General features: G+C 41.8%; 1 protein-coding gene across 4 annotated transcripts; it reads left to right on the forward strand.

The window, feature by feature from the left end:
• NUTF2 (nuclear transport factor 2) lies at positions 1–24697 on the forward strand. Of its 4 annotated transcripts, none has more exons than XM_072117645.1 (6): positions 1–147; positions 4905–5027; positions 6936–7007; positions 9355–9453; positions 19743–19876; positions 24237–24697. In XM_072117645.1, exons 2-5 carry the CDS (start codon positions 4929–4931, stop codon positions 19851–19853), a joined length of 381 nt encoding a protein of 126 aa, XP_071973746.1. In that variant the 5' UTR covers positions 1–147; positions 4905–4928; the 3' UTR covers positions 19854–19876; positions 24237–24697. The 4 variants fall into 4 exon arrangements, with proteins under 4 accessions (XP_071973746.1, XP_071973742.1, XP_071973744.1 ...); XM_072117643.1 differs by lacking the exon at positions 19743–19876 and adding an exon at positions 1439–1508 and having other exon boundaries at positions 38–147; XM_072117641.1 differs by lacking the exon at positions 19743–19876 and having other exon boundaries at positions 2–147.
• The last annotated feature ends 677 nt before the right edge of the window (positions 24698–25374 follow it).

Genomic DNA, 25374 nt, shown 5'->3' on the forward strand with positions numbered 1-25374 from the left:
AATCCTCATATCCTGCTGCCTGGCAGAGACTACAAGTCCCGGCGGCCTGTGTGCGGGGCGGAGCCGCTCTGTGAGGAGCAGGAGGAGGAGGGCGGTGGCGGGAGCTGCGCGCTCGGCTGGAGCTTGCAGAGCAGGACCTCGTGAGGGGTAAGCGGGAAGTGGCAGCTCCCGGCCTCAGGCCTCAGCTCTCCATGCAGTGGAACGGGCCCGGTGCGCGCAATTGTGGCTGCTGTGGACCCCGCCCGCGTCCCGTCATGTTTCTCTAGTCTTCTTATAAGGAGCATGGCGGAGCTGTGGCCTGCGCCGGGTGAGGGTGGGAGCCGGGCTATCACTGGGGTGGTGAGCCGGGCCAGGCGGGGTAATGTGCTGCAGGATTATCACATCTTCCAGGTTTGTGAGCGATAGTGCAGACAATGAATGGAAGTTTCTGGGCCTGGCCATGCTGTCATGGGGGCGCTCCAGTACAATCCCCGCTTCATAGCAGTGTCTATGGGGGGCGGGCACTCCAGGGAGAAAGTTATCCCGGGCAGCACAGATCAGACACTGTTCACATTGCCAGAGGTATCTAACACAAAGGACCTTTCACCAACCCCAGGCTCTGTATATATATATATATATATATCTCACTGGTCCTGGTACTATTGGATTTTATTTCTGTCCTCACTGAAATTGGTGCTGACAGTTTTGGCAGGCAATGTGCTAATGTGACATGGGCGCTTCTGTGCCTGAACAGAAAACTTTGGGACTGGCTATATAAACAAATCACTTGCCCAATATCAGGAAGAATAGGGCCCGCTAGAATATTAGATGTGAAACATAAATGACTGCTAGGAGCAACAAAGGGAAAGTTAGAATAGCGCCGCAGTGTGGGGAGGCCACTGCTGGATGATACCAAGCACCACAAGCCACGTGATCTCTGCCACCAGGGAATGGGGGGCTGCTTACGTGCCAGGAGGATAGTGCTATGTGGGGCAGGGTGGGATGTGTCATTAGTTACATCAGTTTTTTTGCCTTTAAAATGTCTCACAAATGTCACCTCTGCTGACCTGCAACTTTTTCAAACCCACTCTATCTTTCGCTTCAGTCAACTTGCCCAGATTCCTCATGTGGCTCCAGGTGTAGGAGACAGGTTTATGGGGTGCACATTTTCAGAGTGAGAAATTTACATTCAAACCCACACCAATCCTTTCCTGGTGTAGGGGAAAAAATTCAGACAAATTTGCAGTTTTTAACAAAAAAGTCACATATCCACTGCAGACTTGAACACCTCATGTGCCACATTGATTGAGCTTTAGTGAGAGCTGCCATGATAAATCTGATTTATAAAAGAGCTCATACGTTAAAGGGGTTGGCTAGATTTAAAGGGGGACTATCAGCTCCTAAATTTCATTACAGGTAAAACTATTGCAAGTTCTAAGTTTTTTTTCCTTATTTCCAGCAATGTAAATTGGTTGCAGAGAGCTCAGCACTGAAGTCAAGCCCTTGGCTCCTCTGTGGGCTGCAGGCAGGTGAATGACAAAGGGTTAATGTGCATGAGGCTGAAGATGTACCTGGACACAGTGTAACTTTTCACCAAATTAACATTAAAAATTCATATCTGCCTATTCATCATACATTTAACCTTTAGAGGAGTCAGCCCTTTTTCGTTTGTTTTATTTTTTTACAAATTGTACTTTTAGTGGCGCCATTTAATATTTCGTATATTACCATATATATACTCTAGTATAAGCCGAGGCCCCCAATTTTACCACAAAAACCTGGGAAAACCTATTGACTCGAGTATAAGCCGAGGGTGTTAAATGCATTGGTCACAGCCTCCCCAGTATATAGCCTGCCAGCCCATATCCCCCAGGATATAGCCGATTGCGGCTCCGATGGCTTTAGGCGACCCCCAGTTTTGGTTATTCGACCCCCGCTGGGGTCACAACCCACAGGTTGAGAATCGCTGATCTAGGGAAAGGGTTGTTACACTTTTTTACTGTTTAAATTTTTTTATATTTACTATTTTTTCAGATCGTCTAGGGTACTTTAACCCTGCAGGGTCTAATTGCTCGTTTTATATACTACTATATTAAAGTATATACAGATTTTGGTGATCTCTAATAGCTTGCCAACTGCAGGCTATTAGATATCATTATACACGGCAAGTCTACAAGTCTCTGAAACTTGCCACCCTCCAATGACGTCACATCAGCAATTGGCCATCCAATATGGCGCTGTCAATCGGAAAGTAAGTTGGGTGCTGCGGTTGGCTTTGATTGCAGCAGTTAATAGGTTAACTGCCGCGATCACCGACCACGGTAGTGACAGCCGCCATGTACGGAGAGAGTTCAGCCTGTGAGCTATCTCCATATCATCCCTGCAGTGTTCAGCCCCCAGTGAATGCAGGTGATTGTGTGACCAGACTTTCCACAGGGACTGCCACAACCTTTTAGCTGTAATTCTGAGGCATTGGCATGCAGAGAGGGTGTGGCATATGATAGGACCTCCCACCATGACCCGACCACATGATGCATGAGAGAGATGAGGGAGCAGCTGTGTCCTGGGTATACAGGGAACTTACAGCTGGGATCAGCAGCAGCAGCCTCCACACCACAGCCTCTGTCTACTCTTCAATGTCTCTTTGAGAAGATGTCAGTAGGAGCCGCAAACACTGTATTGCAGAGTGTTGCTCTCCTCATTGTCCTGCATATACATGGAAAATCTGGATTTTTTTTAGAGGAGTAAAACTGCCTGCACAAGAGTCATTGACCCCTGTACAGGTGTTAATGCAACCTCTGACACTGGTTGTGGTTTACAGCTTCTATAACCCATCTGCACAGTGTGCCTAGAAACTCTCCACAGAGGTCAATGAGTTTGCTCCGTATGTTGCTGCCGATGGCCATGAGGCCATTGTTACTAGAGCTCAGAATATAGATGAGAATAAAATGCAATCAATGGAAAACCTTAGAAACGTTCACATGGATGTAAATTTCGATCACGGTAATCTCATGACAATAGTGTCAATGTAATATGTAAAAAAAACAAACCCCATGTGCCATTGTTATGGGGGTTCGGTGGATTATTATTCCTCTTGTAGCCCTCCTTCAAGCAATATGCTTATTGTCAGATTGCCAAGTCTGGTGTGGAGCAGAGCCTGTGACTGTCGTGTGACAGTGCTAGAAAAATGCTAACTAGACTGTGTATTAACACTTGGGAATAATTCCTTTATTTATATAGCACACACAGATTACTCAGCAATGCACAGAGCTTTCCAAATTGGTCCCTGTCCCCATGGGGCTCAACCTACCATTTATGTTTTGGATTGATGGAGACTAGAGAATTTTACTGTACCCGTATCAGTGGAGCAACACCTGTTAAATGATACAAGAGGGTTTGGGTGGTGAAAGGTAATTTGGCCCTTTTAACAACATGGGAAGGTCTTTACAGCTGTATGGAAAGAGCTCACAGGATGAGAAGATGATCAACTCTAGATGTTGTGGTTCTAGAGATCTTGGCATCCCGATGAATTACAATGCAGAAGTACGTCCTTCAGCTGACACCCTGCAGTGTGCCTTGGGGTTACGATCTGTGGAGAAAGGTCCTTAGGTCTGTCCTTCTCATTTGATAGGCTGATGGTGTATAATGTACTGTACTACACAAGTTGTACACTATACAAGCAATCGAATGACTGGATGTACATTGGGGCTGAGTGAAATGGTAAGATAAAAAAATTTTGTAACAGAGTTTTCCCTCATGTCCCAGCAGATACATCGAAAGGCATAATCCTCTTGATCTATCCGTCGGGTGGCGCGTACGCTGGACAAAACTACGCCTGTTGTAGTTTTGTGTTAACCTAACAAAAGTTCACAGGTTTTTAAAAAAGCTCAGACACGGAGCAGGACAGCCCCGTACCCATCCACGCCACGGGCAGCTGCGCCCCTTCATGCCCACATGTGGTGCCAGAAACTGCCGTTATGTGTGTTTTCTTAATACAAGTTAAACACTTTTTAAATAAATCTAGTTCCTTGTCTCCAGTTGTAGACAATAGCTAAAGTCAAGGTGTAAAAAATGTCAACAACTATGATGAATATTAAAAAGTTATAGCTTTTAAAATGTAGAAAATTGACAAAAAGTGCTTTGACTTCTTGGCCCAGGCTGTTCGCTCAGGGGTTAAATGGTTGGCCCATGGCTTTATGCAAGTCTAATAACTTTTTGTTAAATGAATATTTTTGGCAACAGGCTGATAATCCCGCTATGGCCTGTGCTGTACATTTCCTGGGTTGCGAGATCTTCACGGTGACGACTCAGCTTTGGCTTACTTAGGGCTCATTAACATGGCTGTAATGGGGACCGATATCTGTCCGCACCATTTGTGGCCAGATATTGGGCCCCATTGACTGCTATATGCAGTTAGCACCAGTTGTCTCACAGCACAGTAAACAGAGAACTATAGGACGTGTCCTATATATTCCACCTTGTTAATGTGCCAGCTGTATAATAATAATAATCTTTATTTATATAGCGCCATCATATTCAGTAGCGCTTTACAAATCATAGGGGACAAATATAATAAAACATGACAGAGCACAAACATTCGTATGGAACAAGAGGAGTGAGGTCCCTGCTCGCAAGAGCTTACAGTTTATGAGGAGGAGTGGGGAGACACAAGAGGTAAAAGAATATATAATGGTCAAGCCATTCTTCTTAAGGGAATAGAACAAAATATAATAAATGGAATTGCTGTCGCTTGACCAAGTCATCAGCTGTCATCTTATATACAAGGTCCAGGGTGAATGGGACTGCAGAGAAGTCTGGTGCCTGCTGGTTGCTGTAGAGGCTGTATGTTTGCTCATGCTATTGTCAATGTACACTTAGTGTTATCAATTTGCTTATTCTCTCTTATTCTTGCATTTCTCATTCAGGTTTCAGTTGTGTAAGCCTTCAGAATGGATGACAAGCAGATTTGGGAACAAATTGGCTGTAGCTTTGTACAACATTATTATCAGCTGTTTGACACTGATAGGACACAATTAAAAGCAATATATGTGAGTATCTGAGAAAATAGACCATATTCCCTTTCCTTTTATTTGGATGCTAGAAACTGATATATCACTAATGTTAGGATCACATCAGTGTTGGCTTTACCGTTTCAGAGCCCAAATTATGAATCCCAAGTTTTGCATGCACAACTTTCACCTTCTGTAGTTTTATGGCCTTAGACATTTACACATTAGTGAGTGTTGTGCGCCCCAAGTTGTATTACATGCGTAGCCTGTGGTGGCTGCAATGTCCGACACAACGCTGACAACTTTTTTCATATGTTGAGGGGTGTATTTTCGATAATGGGGTTATTTATGAGTCTTGCAATTATTTAGGCCTCTCGCAGTCAATTGAAAGTTGAGCAGGTCCCTTGAAATACAGGTTTTTGCGTTTTTCCAAAAAATGTGCAAAATGGCACCCAAATTTTAAGCCTCATAACATTCTGGTAAAATATGTGGATTCTTACAAAACCATGCCAAAATAAAGCAGACATTTTGGAAATGTACTGTATAAGCCGACCCGAGTATAACCCGAGGTACCCAATATTAACACAAACTGGGAAAACCTTTTGACTTGAGTATAAGCCTAGGGTAGTAAATGCATTGATCACAGCCTACACCCAGTATCTAGCCTGTAGTGTATAGACTGCCAGCACATTCCCCTTAGTGTGTATCCAGCAGCCACATATGTTCACCTTTCCAATGCCCCCGCAGGTCCTCTTCTGAAGTTCAGACTCAGTCTCCAGGTCCCCGCGCACTGCCGTCACATATACACATACTGTGCGACACAGCAGGTACCTGAAGACTGAGCTTCAGAAGACAGAAGAGGACTTGCGGGGGGGCTTCGGAAAGGTGAGTACAGAGTTTTTTTCCCCATAGACACGAGTATAAGCCAAGTGAGGGTTTTTCAGCATACTCAAGTATATACGGTAAGTTATGAATTAGTTTGGGTGCTTTGGCTATATTTTTCAAAAGTAGAGAATTTAGAACTTGGAAATTTGGCAAACATTTTGAATTTCTCAGCTTTCATCCAAATTTTTTTAAGCACTTTGAAGTACAATGTGTTAAAAGAAAAAAAACCCTGGATATGTTAAAGCGTTCTAAAGCTATAACCACTTATGTCCACTTTCAGAAAATTGATAGTTTGTGATTAAAAGTTATGTATATTTCTGTATCAATTCAACACTCTTATTCTAGATCTCTGCTTAGATACAAATCTGTCCATGGTCATGTGATGTCACACAAGTGCACAAGCTGTTAGTATCACAGTAATCAGCTGTGTTATAAAGAGCCGTGCACTTGTGACATCACATGACCATGGACAGGACCACTGGAAGTAAACAAAGAAGATTTCTATAGAATGACAGCAAGCAGAGATCTTGAAAACCAGGACGAATTGATACAGAAAGTGTATTAGAAAATTGAATAACTTTTCGTTACAAAAACAATTTCACTTATTTGCTGAAAGTGGACAACCCCTTTAATGTTCTAATTTCTAAATAGGTTTTCTGGGCCCCCAGCAATGTCCTTTCCTCAGTTTGGTGGAAGTAAAACGCAAGACTTTGCTGATCCGCTTTTCCAACTGCTTCCTGTTGCTGGGATCTATACAGGGGGAAGTGATGGATGCAGAAGGCGCCGTCCACTGCATAGAGGTGGTGTGGTAGTGCAGAAGCTCTTTTATAATTTACACAAATAGAAGAAGAGTTACAGTTCCTTGTCACTTAGTGGATCAACCATCTTCCAGTTCCATCCCTAGTATTGCTTCCAACACAGAAGAGATCAGAAAACCACTTTAAACGATTAAGATTACTTCAAATTATTTTATTAGTTATAAAAGCATTTACGCCCCTTATATCTATACTGCACTGTTTTGCATTAATATTTTCTTATTTTCCTGTTTTTCTGTTCTTTTAGACTGATGCTTCATGTCTAACTTGGGAAGGCCAGCAATATCAAGGCAAAGATGCAATTATTGAGAAGCTGTCAGTGAGTACTCTTTATTAGAAACAGATAATACTTTTAATTTATTTCTGTCAATTGCATATCTGGATAGCTTATAAATGTGCACCCTTGATATCCTATGATGCTCCATCTGGAAGAACTGACAGGGAGTAGAATTGGCAGCTTCAGATTTAGTGTTCTGTCTATGGGAGGTGCACAATGTATGGGTGACATCGGGAAGTAAATATTCGTATGTTTCCCAGGGTGAAATAAGGAAAACTGTTTTGAAGGCTGCCACCGTAACATCAGACGTACAAGACACTGGGTGATGGTTACCGATAGCATGCATTTGGGCTGTGGCACACCCACGTGCACTTTGATTCCATTTCTGAATTGAGTCAAAGCGGTGCGTTTGACCGCACCCCAAGGAGAATAGTTCTTTCCTGTCCTGTATCTTTGACACCCATAGTCTCTAATATGTATTGTATGATCAGACACCCAAGGGTTAAAGTGCCCTAGGAAGGCTGAAATAATAGTAAAAAAAAACCCAAAAACTATTTAATTCATTTTTAAAACCTGTTTTTTTGACGTTTAAATAGCCCAGTTCAGAACTTTCTTCTTTACAGTTGAATAAGCAATTCTCTAATTTAATATCATTAGCGATCTGCCTGCTTGCCATGGGAATCCCTATCCAAGTGGAGAGGAGGGTGGGTGGATGTTATTAAGAGCGGTTAATAGGAGATGTGCACACTTCTCATCAGCAGCTGCTGGGTGCAGGAGAATCATATAAAAATACGTTGGACCTTGAGGGATGCTTCCAGTCTTCCAATTACATACCAGGAATTATATGTAGCAGAGCTGTTTGTGTTTTGAAAATGTAAATGTAGTAGAAATGTGTATTTACTAAACTTTTGAATGCACAAATAAAGAGAAGTCAGACTCCCCATCAGTTCTAATAAATTGCTATCAGATCTGCACACAGTATATGTATATGTATATATATATGTATGTATTTGTGTGTGTGTGCAACCTTTTTGCACAGGAGAGGGTTGGCCTGCAGACAGTGGGCAATGAGGAAGTAAACAAACCCAAATACGAGTACTGAAAGGGTTAATCAAGACTTTTATTACTTTGACTCTTTCAGCAGACTTGAGCTTCATTCACACGACCTTTTGGGGGGACGGCAATGGCGGCATGTCCCGCGCCAAATGCTGGGAAAAGTTAGAGCATGCTCCATCTTTCCCTGTGTGTCTGAGTGTGATGCTGTTTTCCTCTCCTCTCCAGCACGCTGCCGGGTGGGCATACGTGTGTGGATGTACCCTTATGCTGGCTGCACACAGTGCAGTGGGTGGGAGTACCTGCATTATATTTCACTGTGTAGCCTGTGGGATCGTGCCACCATATGGCACAAATACAGGAGCTGCATATGTTTGTGTGTATCAGGACTTATGTAATGAAATGTTATAGGCAAAAAAAATAATAAAACATTTCCCCTTGGTATGTGGGCAGGAACGAAAACTGTCCTGCTTCTGAAGCAGTTGGAGGCAAACTTTGTTTACCCCCCCTCCTTCCCCCTAACGTCAGGTTTTGTAATAGAATGGAGGCTACCATACTGGATGAGACTGTGCCATCCTGTCTTTGAGATGAAATGCTGTTTTCATTTACGTTACCGTATTTTTCGGCCTATAAGGCGCACCAAAAATCCTTTAATTTTCTCAAATCAAAGGTGCGCCTTATAGGCCGGTGCGCCTTATATATGAACTTATATAGAAATGTACTACAGACAAGATTTACTGTACATTTACCAGTGTTTAATAGCTCCATCCCCAGAAATTTCCTGCACCTTCCCACACAGTATACAGGGTCCCTAGCTCCTGAAGTGCCCCCATCCTGCCCTCCTCTAGCATGGAGAGACCGGAGCTGCCATAGTGCTGACCACGAGGCAATCATCATCAGTAAACAATCCCCCATACCTGCCAGCCCTGTAACAGGGGAAAGAGAAGGAGCCACAGGGAACCCCACAGGAATAACACCCTGGCTGAGGAGGGAAGGAGAAGGGGCAGAGGGAGACCGCTTAACCCCTGCTGCATCACCCTGCATTAACCCCCAGCAGCCATACCTCTGAGATCGGAGCTCTCTGACAGCTGAAGACAAGTTTCCCGGGAAGTGTAGCTGGCTTGAACTGTGCACAGGTCTGCCCCCTGCTGGTCATTTTTAGGTACTGCATTTGATCCTGCGCCTTATACTCCAGTGCGCCTTATATATGAACCTAGATGTCTTGGCAGGCATTTATTAGAGGTGCGCCTTATAGGCCGAAAAATACGGTAGTTATGTTTGCTCCCTCTATTCCTTTATTTTCATTCTTTATGATTTCTATTCTATTGTCTTACAGGCGCTTCCTTTCCAGAAGATTGCACATAGTATAACTTCACAAGATCATCAGCCAACACCTGACAACTGTATTATCAGTATGGTTGTAGGTCAGCTAAAGGTAATCCCTTTTACTTCATCACCCCATGGCCTATATTCTGCTTGTTTGCACTTCTTTTGTTGTGTATTTTTGAGAATGCGTTGTGATTGTCATTGCATCTCAGAGGCTGTCACAAGTTTTCATTGGTATCCCCTATACATGGATCTGCAGGATGCATGCCTGACATACCACTCCAGCAATGGAGAATAGGACCCTTGTTGTCTGTGCCCCAGCCAATGAAATCCCACCAATCATAACATGGCCTGCTATGCTATGGGGCAAGCCCTTTAATCCTGTAGTTTAATTTTTACATGTTAAAGTTCTTTTCCCATGAAACAAGTTAGGCCCTATCCTGTGGATATGGCCTAACTTGCTGATTGGTTGGGATCTCGGTGATGGTACCCCACAGATCATTAAAACTCTCCCAGACAGACAGACTCGGAGACCCCCATTACTGAGACCCCCACCGATCAGCAAGTTGGGCCCTATCCTGTGGAAAGGGCCTAACTTGTTTCATGGGAAAACCCTGTTAAGGATGGTATTGTGATTGTCATCACTACATGTAGATTCTGTGTGGGGCTAGAATACAAAGCTGCTCTATTGTCTTATTGTAAAGTGCTGCCCTGTGTACTCAGCCACCTTCACTGCGTGTGGTCATGGGTTACACTAGCAATGCTCCTTATGGCATCTTTTATTTTAGTTTGTCTACAGTAATGTTTTGCATAACAAAATCATTAAGCTATTTATGTGGGAAGACTTTTACTTTTGCAACAAATTTTCTTGCATAAATATTGAATGTATGTAAGTCTATTCTGCACACTAAACGTTTAGGCCATTAAGACATTTCTAACCCGGTGACCGCAGTCTATCCTCTTGCTGTGTTTTACTGTGGAAGATTCATGACCACTTCCTGCTTGTACACCACTGTAGAAGAGGTGAGAATACGTATATGGCGCCTGGGCTTGGTGACAATCTCAAAAAACAATTGAGGTAGAGGTATGAAGTGATACTCAGTAGTCCTCTGTATGGAATTAGTAGTATCTGTAACTGGTAATAGAAATACAAAAACTACTTAAGAAAAAACACCAGATTTGCACAGAAGTTTGTTATAACTCAAATGACAAAACTTTATTCAAACATTTACAATAAAAGACATACAATGGGAATAAAATACTTGATACAGACGTTTTAACACTGAGAGGAGATCAGCTAGTGCTGGAGAGATGGTCTTAAAAACAACAAGGAGGTGTGAAAATGAGAAAGTATTTGATGAGTGAATATATAATCTCAATCAGTTGTGCCAAGAGGTGATGAAATAAGGGCAGTAACATGTCGTCAAGTCATGTATGGCAAGAAAATCCATATAATAAGTCCAATACAACAGTTACCTTGGCACCAGGAATACAAAACCTCCTAGATGGATAGACACCCCGACGTGCGTTTCGGCACGCTGCCTTCGTCAAGGGGTCTGGGCTTGGTGCGGTGAACATAACTAGTTATTATGGATAGGGGAGGGGTGAGCCGTGCTCGCCCAGCTTACGTCGGGGTACATGCAGCCTTAGGCCAATTTTACATTGGTCAATGATCAGTCTGTGATCATGGACGTGAGAAGTGCTTTGCCAAGGACTGATCACTACTCTAGGGACTGAACGTTGTGATATATATTTACATATGATCCACAGAGTAAATGTTTCCCCGATGTGTAGCCGACCCGACAGTACAGCGTCAGCAGAGTGATCAGTCTGTGAAACTGGCCTTAAACTTTACTTTCTAAATACTTTGTGGGCTGACCAGACTGAGGAAACCCTTCATAATTTCCATAAATTTTCTGACCGTCCCTATGCTCAAAGTGATCTGCTGCAACACTGCTTCAAAATCAATGCTATGTGACACTTGGTTGCTGTGGACAACAAAGACAGAAAAATTAAATCCTTAGAGCAGAAGTGAACAGCGCTTTGTGATGAAGAGATAATTGGTTCCTGACCTATGCTTACTAAGCAAATCTAAAATGTTACAGAAGTTGCATTAATGCCTGGACAGAAGACATAGATGCTTGAACATGCAATTTTACTCCTTCAGAAAAGCCCTATGCGGATAAAACAGTAATTCTTTATAGCTCCAGTCACATGATGGCTGCTACAGGAAGGACATGAAATCCGACACGCAGTACCATCCTCTACTGTGACAGGGCTGATATGGGGCATCCAGTGATGTCAAAAGGATTTCTGGAGAAGAGGGGGTTAACAGGCATGCCGGAAAGATACCATGTGTGTGCTCTCTGCATGTCTGTGTGTTCAGTTCAATGGTCGAAGTGATCCTTTAGGATGTTACCATTACTGTTACATGTATATAAAAATGGCAGGAAAAACGTATATAATGTGCTCCCTGATACGGGGGCTTACATGTTCTGCCATTGCTTTGTCTGGGGGCCTCCTACATGGAGTATTTGTATTACTAAAAATTTACATTCTCCTCCTTATCAATGCTAAGAGGAATATTTTTACCCTCCTTTAAAAGCTTTGTTCAACCTCTGGCAGAAACCATATTCGAGCCACAAGACTGGAGGGGGAAAACCTCAGACATGCCCATCTCTGATCTCCTCAGTTTTCCATCCACATATGTCTGAATTATGCTTATAATTAATCAAACACTACATTGACTACAACCCTTCTGTACACCGGATATACCTAAAAATAGCTACACGTATGGACTCCCAACATCCGGGGTATACCGGGTATCATCCATCTGACTGTAATACGGAGGGCGCTACCCACTTTGGCTGCTAAAATTACTGGATGTATTGGGCAACAGCACTACTCCTGTGTCTGGCATAATTGGGTTGTTTGTTCTCGGTAGATATTATGGCCCCATGCACTAGAAACTGGTCCAAATGATGGTCAGATGCCGTCTATTGCACGGGATTGCATTGATTTGTAAAGCGCTGCAGAATTATATGGTGTATGTATGTATGTATATGTGTATAATATATATATATATTTTATTACTGGTACTGTATTAAGTGTTACAGTTCCGCCTCTACAGACAGGGGTTCTTTGTATCGTATTTGTTTACGTAAGAACTGCTGTTTGTGCAATATGTGCAGTCCATAGGATCGGACCATCATGGGCTGCTTCTGTGTGAAGGTAGCTTAAAACTTTGTTTTCAGGTTGTGATGCGGTGCCTGGGTCAGTTGAGTGCATGATGCATGCCTCCATTTTTGATCTTATCTGAAAGTGTTTTTTGTCAAAATAGTTGTGATCACCGGGTCTGCAAGGGTTAAACAGGGTCTGCTGAGACCCAGTACAGCTCTGCCCAAGACATTTGCAGTTGTAAGGAAACCTTGTAAGGATGAGAACTGTGAAAATATCCCCCAGGGATTTCTATGACCTCTTGGTGGACATATAAAGTAAATACACACAGGCAACATATTAATAAATATTTAGAAATTAACTTCAATATTTCACAATACAATAAAAATAATCCTTCTCTACACCATAAACATGCCGCAATTGACCATCACACACTAGGGAATTGATTTTGACTGTATACTATACACTGCAACAAGAATCTCCATATTTTTTTTTTTTTAATTTATTTATTTTTGTAACTTTAACCCCCAAAATAACAAAATATGAAATTTTAACTATCCCTACGTGTCGTGAAAAAAATTTCAAATGTTTTTAAGGTATTGCACAAAAAGTTATGGCCCTCAGCTATCCTCAGTGGACTGTCTGTTAAACACCCCTTCCCGACGCACCGTAATGCGATCAGCGCTAGCGGGTGTCATTCTGTCGATATGCGGCGACTGCTTTAACCCCTTAGGGATGTGGCTCTTTTTCGTTTTCGCGTTTTCATGTTTCACTCCCGACCTTCAAAACTCTGAAACTTTTTTTTATTTTTCCATGTAAAGAGCTGTTTGGGCTTGTTTTCTGCGTAACAAATTGAACTTCATAGTGATGGTATTTATTATTCCATGCCGTATACTGGGAAGCGGGAAAAAAAATTCAGAATGCAGTGAAAATAATGAAAAAACGTATTTGCGTCGTTTTCTTATGTGATTTGGGGCGCTCAGTGAAAGCTGTGAAATCCAAGCTCTCGTCTATTTTATTCTTTGGTTCGGTACGATCACGAGGATACCAGATTTGTACGGGTTTTATAATATTTTCATACATTTTAAAAGAATTAAAACCTCCTGTACAAAAAAAAATTTCATCATTTTGCCATGTTCTGGCACTAATAACTTTTCCATACTTCAGTTTACGGAGCTGTGGGTGATGTCATTTTTTGCGACTTTTGATAACGTTTTTAACCCCATAGCGCAATAAGACGTACCCCTACGTCTTACTGCGCATGGGGGAGTATGAAGAGGGCTCACAGGCTGAGCCCTCTTCATACTCACCGGGCATTTGCTTCATAATGAAGCTAACACCCGCGATCGGTGCTTGCACCGATCGCGGGTGTTAACCCTTTGATTGCCGCCGGTAAAGCTGCCGGCGGCATTAGAGAGCCGGCGGCGCGTGGGCGCCGCCATCTTGGCTCCGATCGTCACTCCCCGTGACGTCACCGGGGAGCGGCGATCCGTTGCCATGACAGCCTGGGATCACACAAAGATCCCAGGCTGTCATGATCGAGGCTATCTATTACAATGTGCGATCTGCACATTGTAATAGATGGTATGCAAAATCCCCATATACTGCCATACTGTAGTATGGCAGTATATGGTAGGATCAATCAGACAACCTAGGGTTAAAGTACCCTAGGGAGTCTGTAAAATAGTAAAAAAAATAAATACAAAAAAGTAAAAAAAAAATTATATTAAAAAAACATAAAAATTCAAATCACCCCCCTTTCCCTAGAACTGATATAAATATAAATAAACAGTAAAAATCATAAACACAATAGGTATCGCCGTGTCCGAAAATGCCTGATCTATCAAAATATAATAACCGTTTTTCACTGCGTTAAACCCCGTAGCGGAAAATAGCGCCAGAAGTCGCAAATGGCATTTTTTTGCCATTTTGAAAAACAGAAAAAATTCTATAAAAAGTGATCAAAATGTCGAACAGTCCTAAAAATAGAAGCATTGAAAACGTCAGCAGAAGTCGCAAAAAATTACACCACCCACAGCTCCATACACTAAAGTATGAAAAAGTTATTAGCGCAAGAACACGGCAAAATGAAGAATATTTTTTCTGTACAGGAGGTTTTAATTTTTGTAAATGTATGAAAACATTATAAAACCTATACAAATTTGGTATCCCCGTGATCGTATTGACCCAATGAATGAAATAGACATGTCATTTGGGGTGCACAGTGAAAGCTGTAAAAACCAAGCCCACAAGAAATGGCGCAAATGTGTTTTTTCATCATTTTCACTGCATTTAGAATTTTTTTCCCGCTTCCCAGTACACGGCATGGAATATTTAATACCATCACTACGAAGTGCAATTTGTTACGCAGAAAATAAGCCATCACAGAGCTCTGTACATGGAAAAATAAAAAAGTTATAGATTTTTGAAGGTGGGGATTTAAAAATTAAAAACGCAAAAACGAAAAAGGGCCTGGTCCTTAAGGGGTTAATGCTTTCATTTTTAGGACTGTATGGGCTTTTGATCACTTTATAGAATTTTTTAAATATTTTTCAAAATGGCAAAGTGGCATTTTCGCCAATTTCCATTACTGGGTTAAACGCTGGGAAAAATCGCTAATATATTTTGATAGATCGGACATTTTGGGACACGGTGATACCTGATGTGTTTATGATTTTTACTGTTTATTTATATCAGTTCTAAGCCAAGGTGGGTGATTTAAACTTTTACTTTTTTTACAATTTTTTTCATATTTTTTTAAAAAAAAAAATGTAATATTTTTTTTTACCATTATTTTAGATCTTCCAGGGTAATTTAACCCTGAAGGGTCCGATTGCTAATACTATATACTGCAATACTACTGTATTGCAGTGTATAGCTATTTTACAATGATTTTTAATAGCCTGCCCTCTGGTGGCAATTAGAAATCATTTCACCTGGCAAGCCTACGAGTCTCAATGGGACTCTAGGCTGCCATAACAACCGACCGCCCGTTCCAGGGGACGGTGATCGGGCATCCAAGATGGCGGCGCCCATGTAAAGGTAAGTTAGGTGCCGAGGTCAGGTTCGACCACGGCAATTAACAGGTTAACTGCCGCGATCGGTGCCAGCACTGACCGCGGCAGTGACAGGCGGGTGTTGGCTGTATTATGCAGCCGTTACCCACTGTGTATGGAGAGAGCTTAGCTCGTGAGCTCTCTCCATACACCCCTTGCCGCACGAGGACGATATAGTTCGTCCTCGGTCGGCAAGATGTTAAAAAGATTGCGGCATTGGGGCTCTGCCATCTTAGTGACGATCGTCGCTCCCCATGACGTCATCGAGGAGCAGCATTAGACTATGTAGAGAAAGTGAAATGAGGTTTATATTTATTCAGTATGGTATTTAAAGAATTAGGTTCAAAGCTTAAGGGAAGGACCTCCAAGGTAGTATTCTCCGGAATTCTACCTGTGCCATGCGCTACACAGAGCAGACAGCGGGAGCTCAGGGAGTTAAATGCATGGCTCAGATCCTGGTGTAGAGCAGAGGGATTTGGGTTCCTAGAGCATTGGGCTGACTTTTCACTGGGGTGCAACCTGTTTTCCGCAGATAACTTGCACCTAAATGGAAGGGAGGCTGCTGTGCTGGGGGAGAGGATCCTAGCAGGGGTGGCGGAGTATTTAAACTAGGATCGGGGGAGGAGGAAAAGGAAGACACTAAAGGGGTAGACAGGTCAAAGAGGGGGCAGGTTATGTTGGTGTATGGGGGCCTAAGGCAGTGGATAAGGAGATCCACAAGTTACAGAACGGTGGTGAGGATATATGTGCCAGTAAAATTACTTTAAATCAGATACAATTTAATTTTCCACATGTATTTATGTTCACAAATGCCAGAAGTATTACAGGCAAAATGGGTGAGCTTGAGGCTCTGATATTAGAGGAACAGTTAGATGTTGTTGGTGCAGCAGAGACATGGCTTGATGCATCGCTTGATTGGGGTGTTAATATTCAAGGTTTTACACTCTTTCGGAAAGACAGGGCAAATAGGAGGGGAGGTGGTGTATGTCTGTATGTCAGAAGAGACTTAAAAGCGATTGTGAATGAGTCAGTGGTCTCAGAAGAGTGTGAGGAGGCTGAAACTTTGTGGGTTGAAATTCAAAGCCAAGAGAGCTTTGAGAAAATTATTTTTGGTGTAATTTATAGACCCCCTAACATCTCTGAGGAAATAGAGGGTCACCTATATAAACAGATGGAGCGGGCTACACAGGAGGGGACCGTAGTGATAATGGGAGACTTTAACTTTCCAAATATAAATTGGGGTCAGGGTTCGTCTTCATCTGTGAAGGGGAGACATTTTATGAACATTCTTCAGGATAATTTTATGGTGCAGCTTGTAGAAGATCCCACAAGAGGTGACGCATTGTTGGACCTTGTGATTTCTAACAATGCGGAGATTGTCCAAAATGTCAGTATCCGGGAACCCCTTGGGAACAGCGATCATAATATAATTATTTTCCTCTTAAACTGTAAAAAGCAGAAACAGGTGGGAAAATCGAAAACTTAGAATTTTAAGAGGGCTAATTTCCAAAAATTCAGGGCTGCAATACAGGATATAGACTGGGATCAGATACTGTCACATGGTGATACTAATGTTAAATGGGAGAAATTCAAATCTATCCTGGGTTTTTATACTTCTAAATTTATTCCAATAGGTAACAAGTATAGACGGGCTAGATTACACCCCTCGTGGCTTACAGCTACAGTTAAAAGGGCAATTAATGAGAAAAAGAGGGCATTTAAAAAATATAAATCTGACGGGTCACCTGAGGCTTTCAATACTTACAAAAAACTTACCAAAATCTGTAAAAAGGAAATCAAATCAGCCAAAATACAAAATGAAAGACAGGTGGCTAAAGATAGCAAAACAAATCCCAAGAAATTTTTTAGGTATATCAATGCAAAAAAAAATGGGTCACAACAGGTTGGACCCCTTTATTCTGAAAATGGGGCATCGGTGACTGGAGACCAGGAGAAGGCGGAGATACTTAATAGGTTTTTTAGCTCCGTTTATACAATAGAAGAGAGAACTTCTGACTTGGGTGGTGCCAGTGCGAGTCATGCACCCTGTAATATACTAGACTGGCTGAATGTAGGCATTATCCAATCTAAGCTAAATAAAATCGATGTATACAAAGCTCCTGGACCAGATGGGTTACACCCCAGAGTTCTTAAAGAACTCAGTTCTGTTATTGCTGTACCACTGTCTAAAATCTTCAGGGATTCCGTAATGTCTGGTGTGGTGCCAAGTGACTGGCGCAAGGCAAATGTGGTGCCAATATATAAAAAGGGCTCTAGAACTTCGCCAGGCAATTACAGGCCTGTAAGCTTAACTTCCATTGTGGGGAAAGTGTTGGAAGGGTTAGTAAAAGACTACATACTGGAGTATGTGACATCAAATAGAATAATAAGTGACAGCCAGCATGGGTTTACTAAGAATAGAAGTTGTCAAACTAACCTTATCTGCTTCTATGAAGAGGTGAGCAGATGCCTGGATGGAGGAGCAGCTGTGGATATTGTGTTCTTGGACTTTGCAAAGGCATTTGGCACTGTCCCTCATAGACGCCTGATGGGTAAAATTAGGGCTACTGGTTTGGCAGAAATCATTTGCAATTGGATTGAAAACTGGCTGAAGGATCGTATCCAGAGAGTTGTGGTCAATGATTCCTACTCGGAATGGTCACCAGTTATGAGTGGTGTACCTCAGGGTTCTGTGCTTGGCCCTCTACTATTTAATATATTTATTAATGATATAGAGGTAGGAATTAATAGCACTGTGTCTATTTTTGCAGATGACACCAAACTTTGTAGTGTAATACAGTCTATGGAGGATGTTCATAGGCTGCAGGGTGACTTGGACAAACTGAATGTTTGGTCATCCACTTGGCAAATGAGGTTTAATGTGGATAAATGTAATGTTATGCACCTGGGGGCCAATAATCCAAAGGCAAAATATGTCCTTGGGGAGTCCCTTGTTGAGAAGGACCTGGGGGTACTAGTAGATCATAAATTGAATAACAGCATGCAATGTCAATCAGCTGCCTCTAAAGCTAGTAGGATCATGTCATGTATCAAAAGTGGAATGGACTCTCGTGATAGGGATGTAATATAACCACTATACAAGGCATTGGTTCGGCCACACCTGGAATATGCTGTTCAGTTCTGGGCACCGGTCCATAAAAAGGATGCCCTGGAGCTGGAGAGGGTTCAACCTAGAGCCACAAAACTGATAAGGGGTATGGAGAGTCTTAGTTATGAGGAAAGATTAAAACAACTAAATTTATTTAGTCTGGAAAAGAGACGACTACGAGGGGACATGATTAATTTATATAAATATATGAATGGTCCATACAAAAAATATGGTGGTAAGTTGTTCCAGATTAAATCAAATCAAAAGACGAGGGGGGGGCACTGTCTCCGTTTAGAGAAATCAAGGTTTAATCACCGGAGGCGACAGGGCTTCTTTACTATGAGAACAGTCAATCTGTGGAATAGCCTGCCTCAGGCGCTGGTCACAGCAGGGACAGCAGAGAGCTTCAAGAAGGGTCTAGATGCCTTTTTACACCTAAATAACATTGATTGCTATGCTATATAGGATTGTTTCCCCTAAATCCCTTCCTCATCCAATCCCTACCCTTCCTTGGTTGAACTTGATGGACAAGTGTCTTTTTTCAACCGTATAAACTATGAAACTATTTGTGATTTCCATAGCTGGCAGCACGATGACCCCTATATGTGCCCATATCTCCAGTGATGCAGAGAAACCACTATTATACCACTAGTAGTGTTTTGCTATACTGTGGGGACGCACAACTGACTGAAATTTAATGCTTTAGTGTTAATTTAAAAGTGATGGGGCCTTTTTATGAAATCTCTCTATAGGTTGGTGTATAATGGGAAGAGTTTTAGCATAACTTCATGGGACACTTTGTATTCCAAATGTTGTTACCTGTATGACACCTCGCTCTAGGCTCCCGTCATGACACAGCATGTGTGCAGTTGTCTCTAGTGTGGATATATCTGCATGTCTCTGAATTACATCTAATGTCTGCGGTTGATTCTGTCTTGGCTACTTGTGAGCTGCTGGTTGAAGTCACTAACTTTACATTTTAGTTTTCATTCTTCTTTTCTGTTGCTTCTCTCATTTCTCAACTTTTATTCCCCTCCATGTATACCTTCTGCTCAGGCAGATGATGACCAAATCCTGGGATTTCAGCAAATCTTTTTATTGAAATGTTTTAATGGTGCTTGGGTGTGTACCAATGAGGTCTTCAGGCTAGCCCTGCACAACATATGACTGAAGCCTGTTCCGGATGAGAGGTGTGTGCTTGATTCATGGGACATTCCTTAACGTGGCTATAACATTTTGCTCTTCAGAGGTTTGACCACCGTTGCAACTCATATTATTTTATATAATTTAGCAATATATAGGCCTTCATGTCAACCACAGAAAAAATAGTATATTTTGTAACTGATCAAAAGCAAACCCTGCTGGTTCCTGATGTCCTTGTGTCCCCTACTTGCTTAAGATATCAAATTGGCATAAAGTAAGAGATTTCACAGAATTTCAACAGAATGGGGTTTGTTGCCTTTTACCAAAGAGGCAGAGATGTATAGGTAGACTGTCCCTTTTTTGAGGGCCCAGATTTTCCTCCTACCCATCTTGTTTATTTCTGGCTTTGGAGGAAACCTACCATCCAATTAGATGGATTCCTCCTCCCATCCTTAGCCCTAATCTGTAGTGAATATCTGCAGATGTGACTGGGGCGTGTACTAGCCTGGCCACGGCTACTCCATGCCCCAATAACCTTTGCAATACCGCAAAGGACTGCAGCCTGGACATCCTCACACTCCAAGTGCATCCTCGGCCTGCACCTATTCATGCTCGCCCCTGCGCACAGGTGACAGACATGCCGCTGGCTTCTGTGGATCTTAGAGTATGCAGGTGTGAGCATGAAGAGGAGCGAGCTGAGCATGTGCACGGAGGCGCCACTACAAAGGTTACAGGGGCATGGAGTAGTCTTGGCTTCTGCCACTCGGCCAGGCATTAACGTGCCCCAGTAGTTTCTGCAGGTAATTTGCATATGTCCAGGTTTGACGTTCTGATGTGCGCTTCTTGAAATAGCCACCTAAATGGAAAGGCTTTAGATGTTACAATTTTTACTTCTCACATGTCATTAAAAAAACGAACTTGATGGGATAGTTTTATTAATTACTGGAGGGGGCACTTTAAACGTCTTTATCTCCTGAACCCTTGCACCTAGAAACAGACTATCTTGTTTCATATAACATCAGAATTGTATCTCCGCTTTAATATGCTAAAGGATTGTGTTTGAATACTTAACAGAACCGAAGCTATTGCTTCTTAGTACAAAGTCTCTGGTTCTGTGAAGCTTCCATACACAATCCATATATCATATAAATTGGGAGACTCTTCTGTTTAATACCACCTGTGTTTCTAGGTGTCAAGTTTCAGAAGCTATAGGCCAGTGGTGGCGCACTTATGGCACAGGTGCCAGAGGTGGCACTCGGAGCCCTTTCTGTGGGCACTCAGGCCATTGCCACAATTTCACCAAACAGGACCACATCCCATCAAATCTTCCTGCAGTCCCAAGCAACTTAAGTGATGCTGCTCTCAGAGCTATTTTAAAGCGACACTTTACTGGCTGTTTGAAACTGCAGGAGAAGTGAGAAGGTGTCGACTGAACTGCATTGTCTTTGGAGGTCATCCTGCTGGACCCACCATTCCTCCTGGAGAGAAGCTACAATGATGGTCTGAATTTGCTCTCCTTCTTTCAACTGTATTGGTGGCCTTAGGAGAGCCAATACAACTGAATAATGTTGAAGAACAGGTAGCAATAAGTTATTTACCATGAAGTGCCAACATGGCATTTCAAGCAGTAAGTGGATTTTGGTTGTAGTTTGGGCACTCGGTTTGTAAAAGGTTCGCCATCACTGCTATAGGCATTTGAAGTTGCACCAGGCATGTGCAAATAAGACTTGTATAGCTGTATGGCAGTTGAGAAGGGAGTTAAAGGACATTTGCCAACAAAATCAAGCATGAATAAACCGGATAAATCTAGGCACTGTTCTCAGAGCCCCTCCGTCCTACAACTTCATAGGATGTTGCACTGTGCAAGCGAATATTTTAAAGTTGGGTTTCCCTCCTCCACCCAATTTTCTACATAATATAGGTAGGAATGGACAATTTTTAAAAAAAAAATAGAAGTGAATGGGTTATAGAGGCCCCACCCACACTCAAAGTTTATACTGAGCAGCCTAGGGAGTGATAGGGGCTAAAACTGACTAAATATCATTTTTAACACTTTACTTTGCAATTTTATTGTGTAAACGTTACAGGGGGATACAAATTTGAGAACTTTCATCAGCAAACCCCTTTTAAGAGGTTAATATGAGCCTTCAACATGTATCTGTTAAAATGAAAGTCTTCTATCCACTAGTAGAAATCTACATAAATTACTGGTTGATAATACATAGTGGGTGGATCCTTCAGACATTTACAGTGTAGTTTATTTGTATGAATGAGATGAGAAGGGTTTCTGTGTATGCATATTATAGTGTGTGTTGTGGAGGCAGTAACTGCTTATATACAGGCGGTCCCCTACTTAAGGATACCCGACTTACAGACAACCCATAGTTAGACAGACCCCTCTGACCTCTGGTGAAGCTTTCTTTACTATAGTCCCAGATTGCAATAATCGGCTGTAAGGTGTCTGTAATGAAGATTTATTGATGATCCTTGGTCCCATTACTGCAAAAAAATGTTTAAACTCCAATTATCACTGGGGCCAAATTTTTTTTTTTTGTCTGGATCTACAATTATAAAATATACAGTTTCGACTTACATACAATTTCAACTTAAGAACAAACCTCTGGACCCTATCTTGTATGTAACCCGGGGACTGCCTGTACATTGCTTCCCAAACTATTGACCTGTGGAAACCTATACAAAATGCGTGTAGTTATTTTCGTGATTCCAGAAATCTTTTGTGGATGCAGGAAGTATGAATCTGCATAAAGAACATTTACAATAACGTATGTGCTGTGTTCAAGTGATCCTCTAGCTGTCCTCTTTGGTTTATACATCACTTTCAGCAAATTTATATAGTTTGTGTAATGAAAAGTTATGCAATTTTCCAATATGCTTTCTGTATCAATTCATCAGTTTTCTAGATCTCCACTTGCTGTCTTGCTATAAAGTGTACTTCCAGTGGATAGATTATGTCCACGTCTTGTGAGGGACATTCAGGTGCACAAGCCATTAGCATCAGACAGTAATCGGAGCCGCGTGTTACTAATGCAGATACAACAAAAACGCCACGTAAACGTAAATGCTCCTCCTCTGACAGTAGATAGATTACAATGGTCAGATACTGTGACTGATATCTTTGAATTTTCTTTATAGTCCCAAAAGTTGCAAAGTGTCCTGGAATCTGTGTCCCTACAGAACTGTATGCTAATCTTTTCATATAAATGAGGTGGTGAAAGGTCCTCTTTAAAGTGGACAATACCTTAAAAAAAACTGCTTGTGTTACATCTAGATTTAAGGCCAGTTCAGCAATATAATTAATAATGAAAAATAATTATTTTTATACAGTGCACACAGATTACGCTACACAGAGCTTGCCAAAAAAAACTTGTCTGTGCTGCTCTCTCCTCAGCTCTCAGCCCCCACCTTTGTGCTTCAATACATTTCCTCCCTCCTTCTTCACTAAACAGGGACAGGGCTCGACGTGTGGTGAGATGACCTATTTGATGAATATTACGGCTGACACCTGTGACCGGAGATATCGCCGATTGCGGGAGTTAACACCTCAGAGGCTGCTATAAAGCACTATCCTCCTACGGCAGCATTGTGGTCTGATAGGTGCCCCAGTATTGCACTGTATGAGATGAATAAGAGCTTCAATAGAGGATTGTTTGTTCATGCCAACCTGTGGAGAACAAAAAAAATAGGGTTTTACTATTTAGGCCTCTCTTCTGACTTGAAAGCTGAGCAGGCCTTTCAACAGTGATTTTTTTTTTTTTTTTGGTGAAAAATCACACCTTAAGTTCTAAGCCTCATGACATCCTACAGAACAATATGAACATACAGCAGACATTTGGTAAATCTTATTTGGTTATTTTGGTTTTATTACTGTTTCGGAAAAGTAGAACATTTTTAAATAGTCTTCAAAATGGTCGCCATAGGTGGGTTTTTTTTTTTTTTCATAACTGCAAAACATATCACCCAAATTTGACTAACAAGAACAATCACTGTGTCACGAGAAAACATTACATATTCAGGTGATTTTTAAGAAGGTCCTGCATCTAAAGCTAGGTGCACAAGAATGTAGTTTTGGGACATAGTTTTGTAAGGCTAGCACACATCCCTGTTTAGTTCTGTGGTTTCCACATCCCCGTGTATTAGCAGACTGGCCAAGGTCCAAATGATAGAGCAGTTGCAGCTCTCTTAAGATCGTCACCCTCATGTGAGCGGCCATTATTTACACCACTATATCACACAAGTTCTTGTGCAGGTAAATTTTGAGGTTAGACAGTTCAACTGAAAAAAAAATGATTCGGTGTTTAATAGACTGATGCCTCTGCTCCGCTCTTACTTGCTACAGAATCTGTATGTTCCAGAATTTCATAGCTTATTCTCCTTTCTTTTTTTCAGGCGGACGATGACCCAGTTATTGGATTCCATCAAATGTTTCTACTAAAGAATGTGCAAGATGGCTGGGTCTGTACGAATGACATGTTCCGGCTAGCACTGCATAACTTTGGTTGAATTGCCTCAAGAGGAGTCAGGAAAATACTAATATGCCCTTCAACTTTCTTTTTTCCTTTTTCTTTTGCGTCTATGAAGGATTTTCCATATCCACAGAACAATACAGACTCTCTACACTGTTTAACAATTGAAAACGCTAACAGCTGGGCATGAAAGTATTAAGCCTGACGCAGCCTAGTTATTGAAGTGGCCAATGGTTGTATACTAGCCATATACGTGTGACTTCTGGAGTTGTTTTTGCATTTAACAGTGTCCAAGCATTTGGCTTTTGAAATGGATTGCTTTTTATGTACGTTCATTTATCTGGTGATCCAAAGAAATTGGAATTAAAAGAAAAAAGGCCTGTATTGTATTTGTTTTTTTTTTTTTTTTGTTGCTTTGGTCTCTGCAAACCAAGTATTTTTGTTTTGTATGTTCTGTTTGAAGTTTACTTTCAGTCCTAGGTGTCTGCAGTTCTTGCATAACAGAAAAGGGTTGCTACCAGTGGTCTCCTCTTGTAACCGGTGCTAAATATCTAGTAATGGAATGGCCATTGCAGAACTGTGACGGTGGTAACCACCTTATATTTCTTATCCATGGCTGTCTTCCTTTGAAAATCAACTTTTATAATTGTGCTTAGGTGTTCTTCAGGCTCATTATCATAATTTTATAAATTGATATTATGAGGATGGAGGCCATGGATAACAAATACAGGAATACCACAGTCCCTATGCCTGGATCTAAAAAAAAAAAAGTCTGTATCATGCTTGATTTTGAACGCAGATATTTAAGAACACAACATAGTGAAGATATTCCCAATCCTAGAATATCCATTTTTCACAGGCCTGCTGCTATGAATACCACACACAGAGGTATGGTCACACAGCTCTCCAGAACTGCTGGCACTCCTTTTTAAATGCCCTGGTCACACCTGGCATAGAAGCCCCTATTAAGTCTACAACGCACCTCCTTGAAATCACTTTAAGGCCGTTTACTGTGTTGCTACATTGAGAATGCAAGTAATAATAGTCATAGTATATAAGGC

Source organism: Engystomops pustulosus, chromosome 7 (assembly GCF_040894005.1).
Source record: "Engystomops pustulosus chromosome 7, aEngPut4.maternal, whole genome shotgun sequence".
NCBI lineage: Eukaryota > Metazoa > Chordata > Amphibia > Anura > Leptodactylidae > Engystomops > Engystomops pustulosus.

What these genes read in the sequence shown, in the direction of transcription:
- NUTF2 (XM_072117641.1), top strand. Translation starts at nt 4,929, where the DNA reads ATGGATGACAAGCAGATTTGGGAACAAATTGGCTGTAGCTTTGTACAA. An exon ending in CAATTATTGAGAAGCTGTCA is followed by an intron (nt 7,008 to 9,354) that starts GTGAGTACTCTT and finishes ATTGTCTTACAG; the next exon opens with GCGCTTCCTTTCCAGAAGAT. An exon ending in TGGTTGTAGGTCAGCTAAAG is followed by an intron (nt 9,454 to 24,236) that starts GTAATCCCTTTT and finishes TCTTTTTTTCAG; the next exon opens with GCGGACGATGACCCAGTTAT.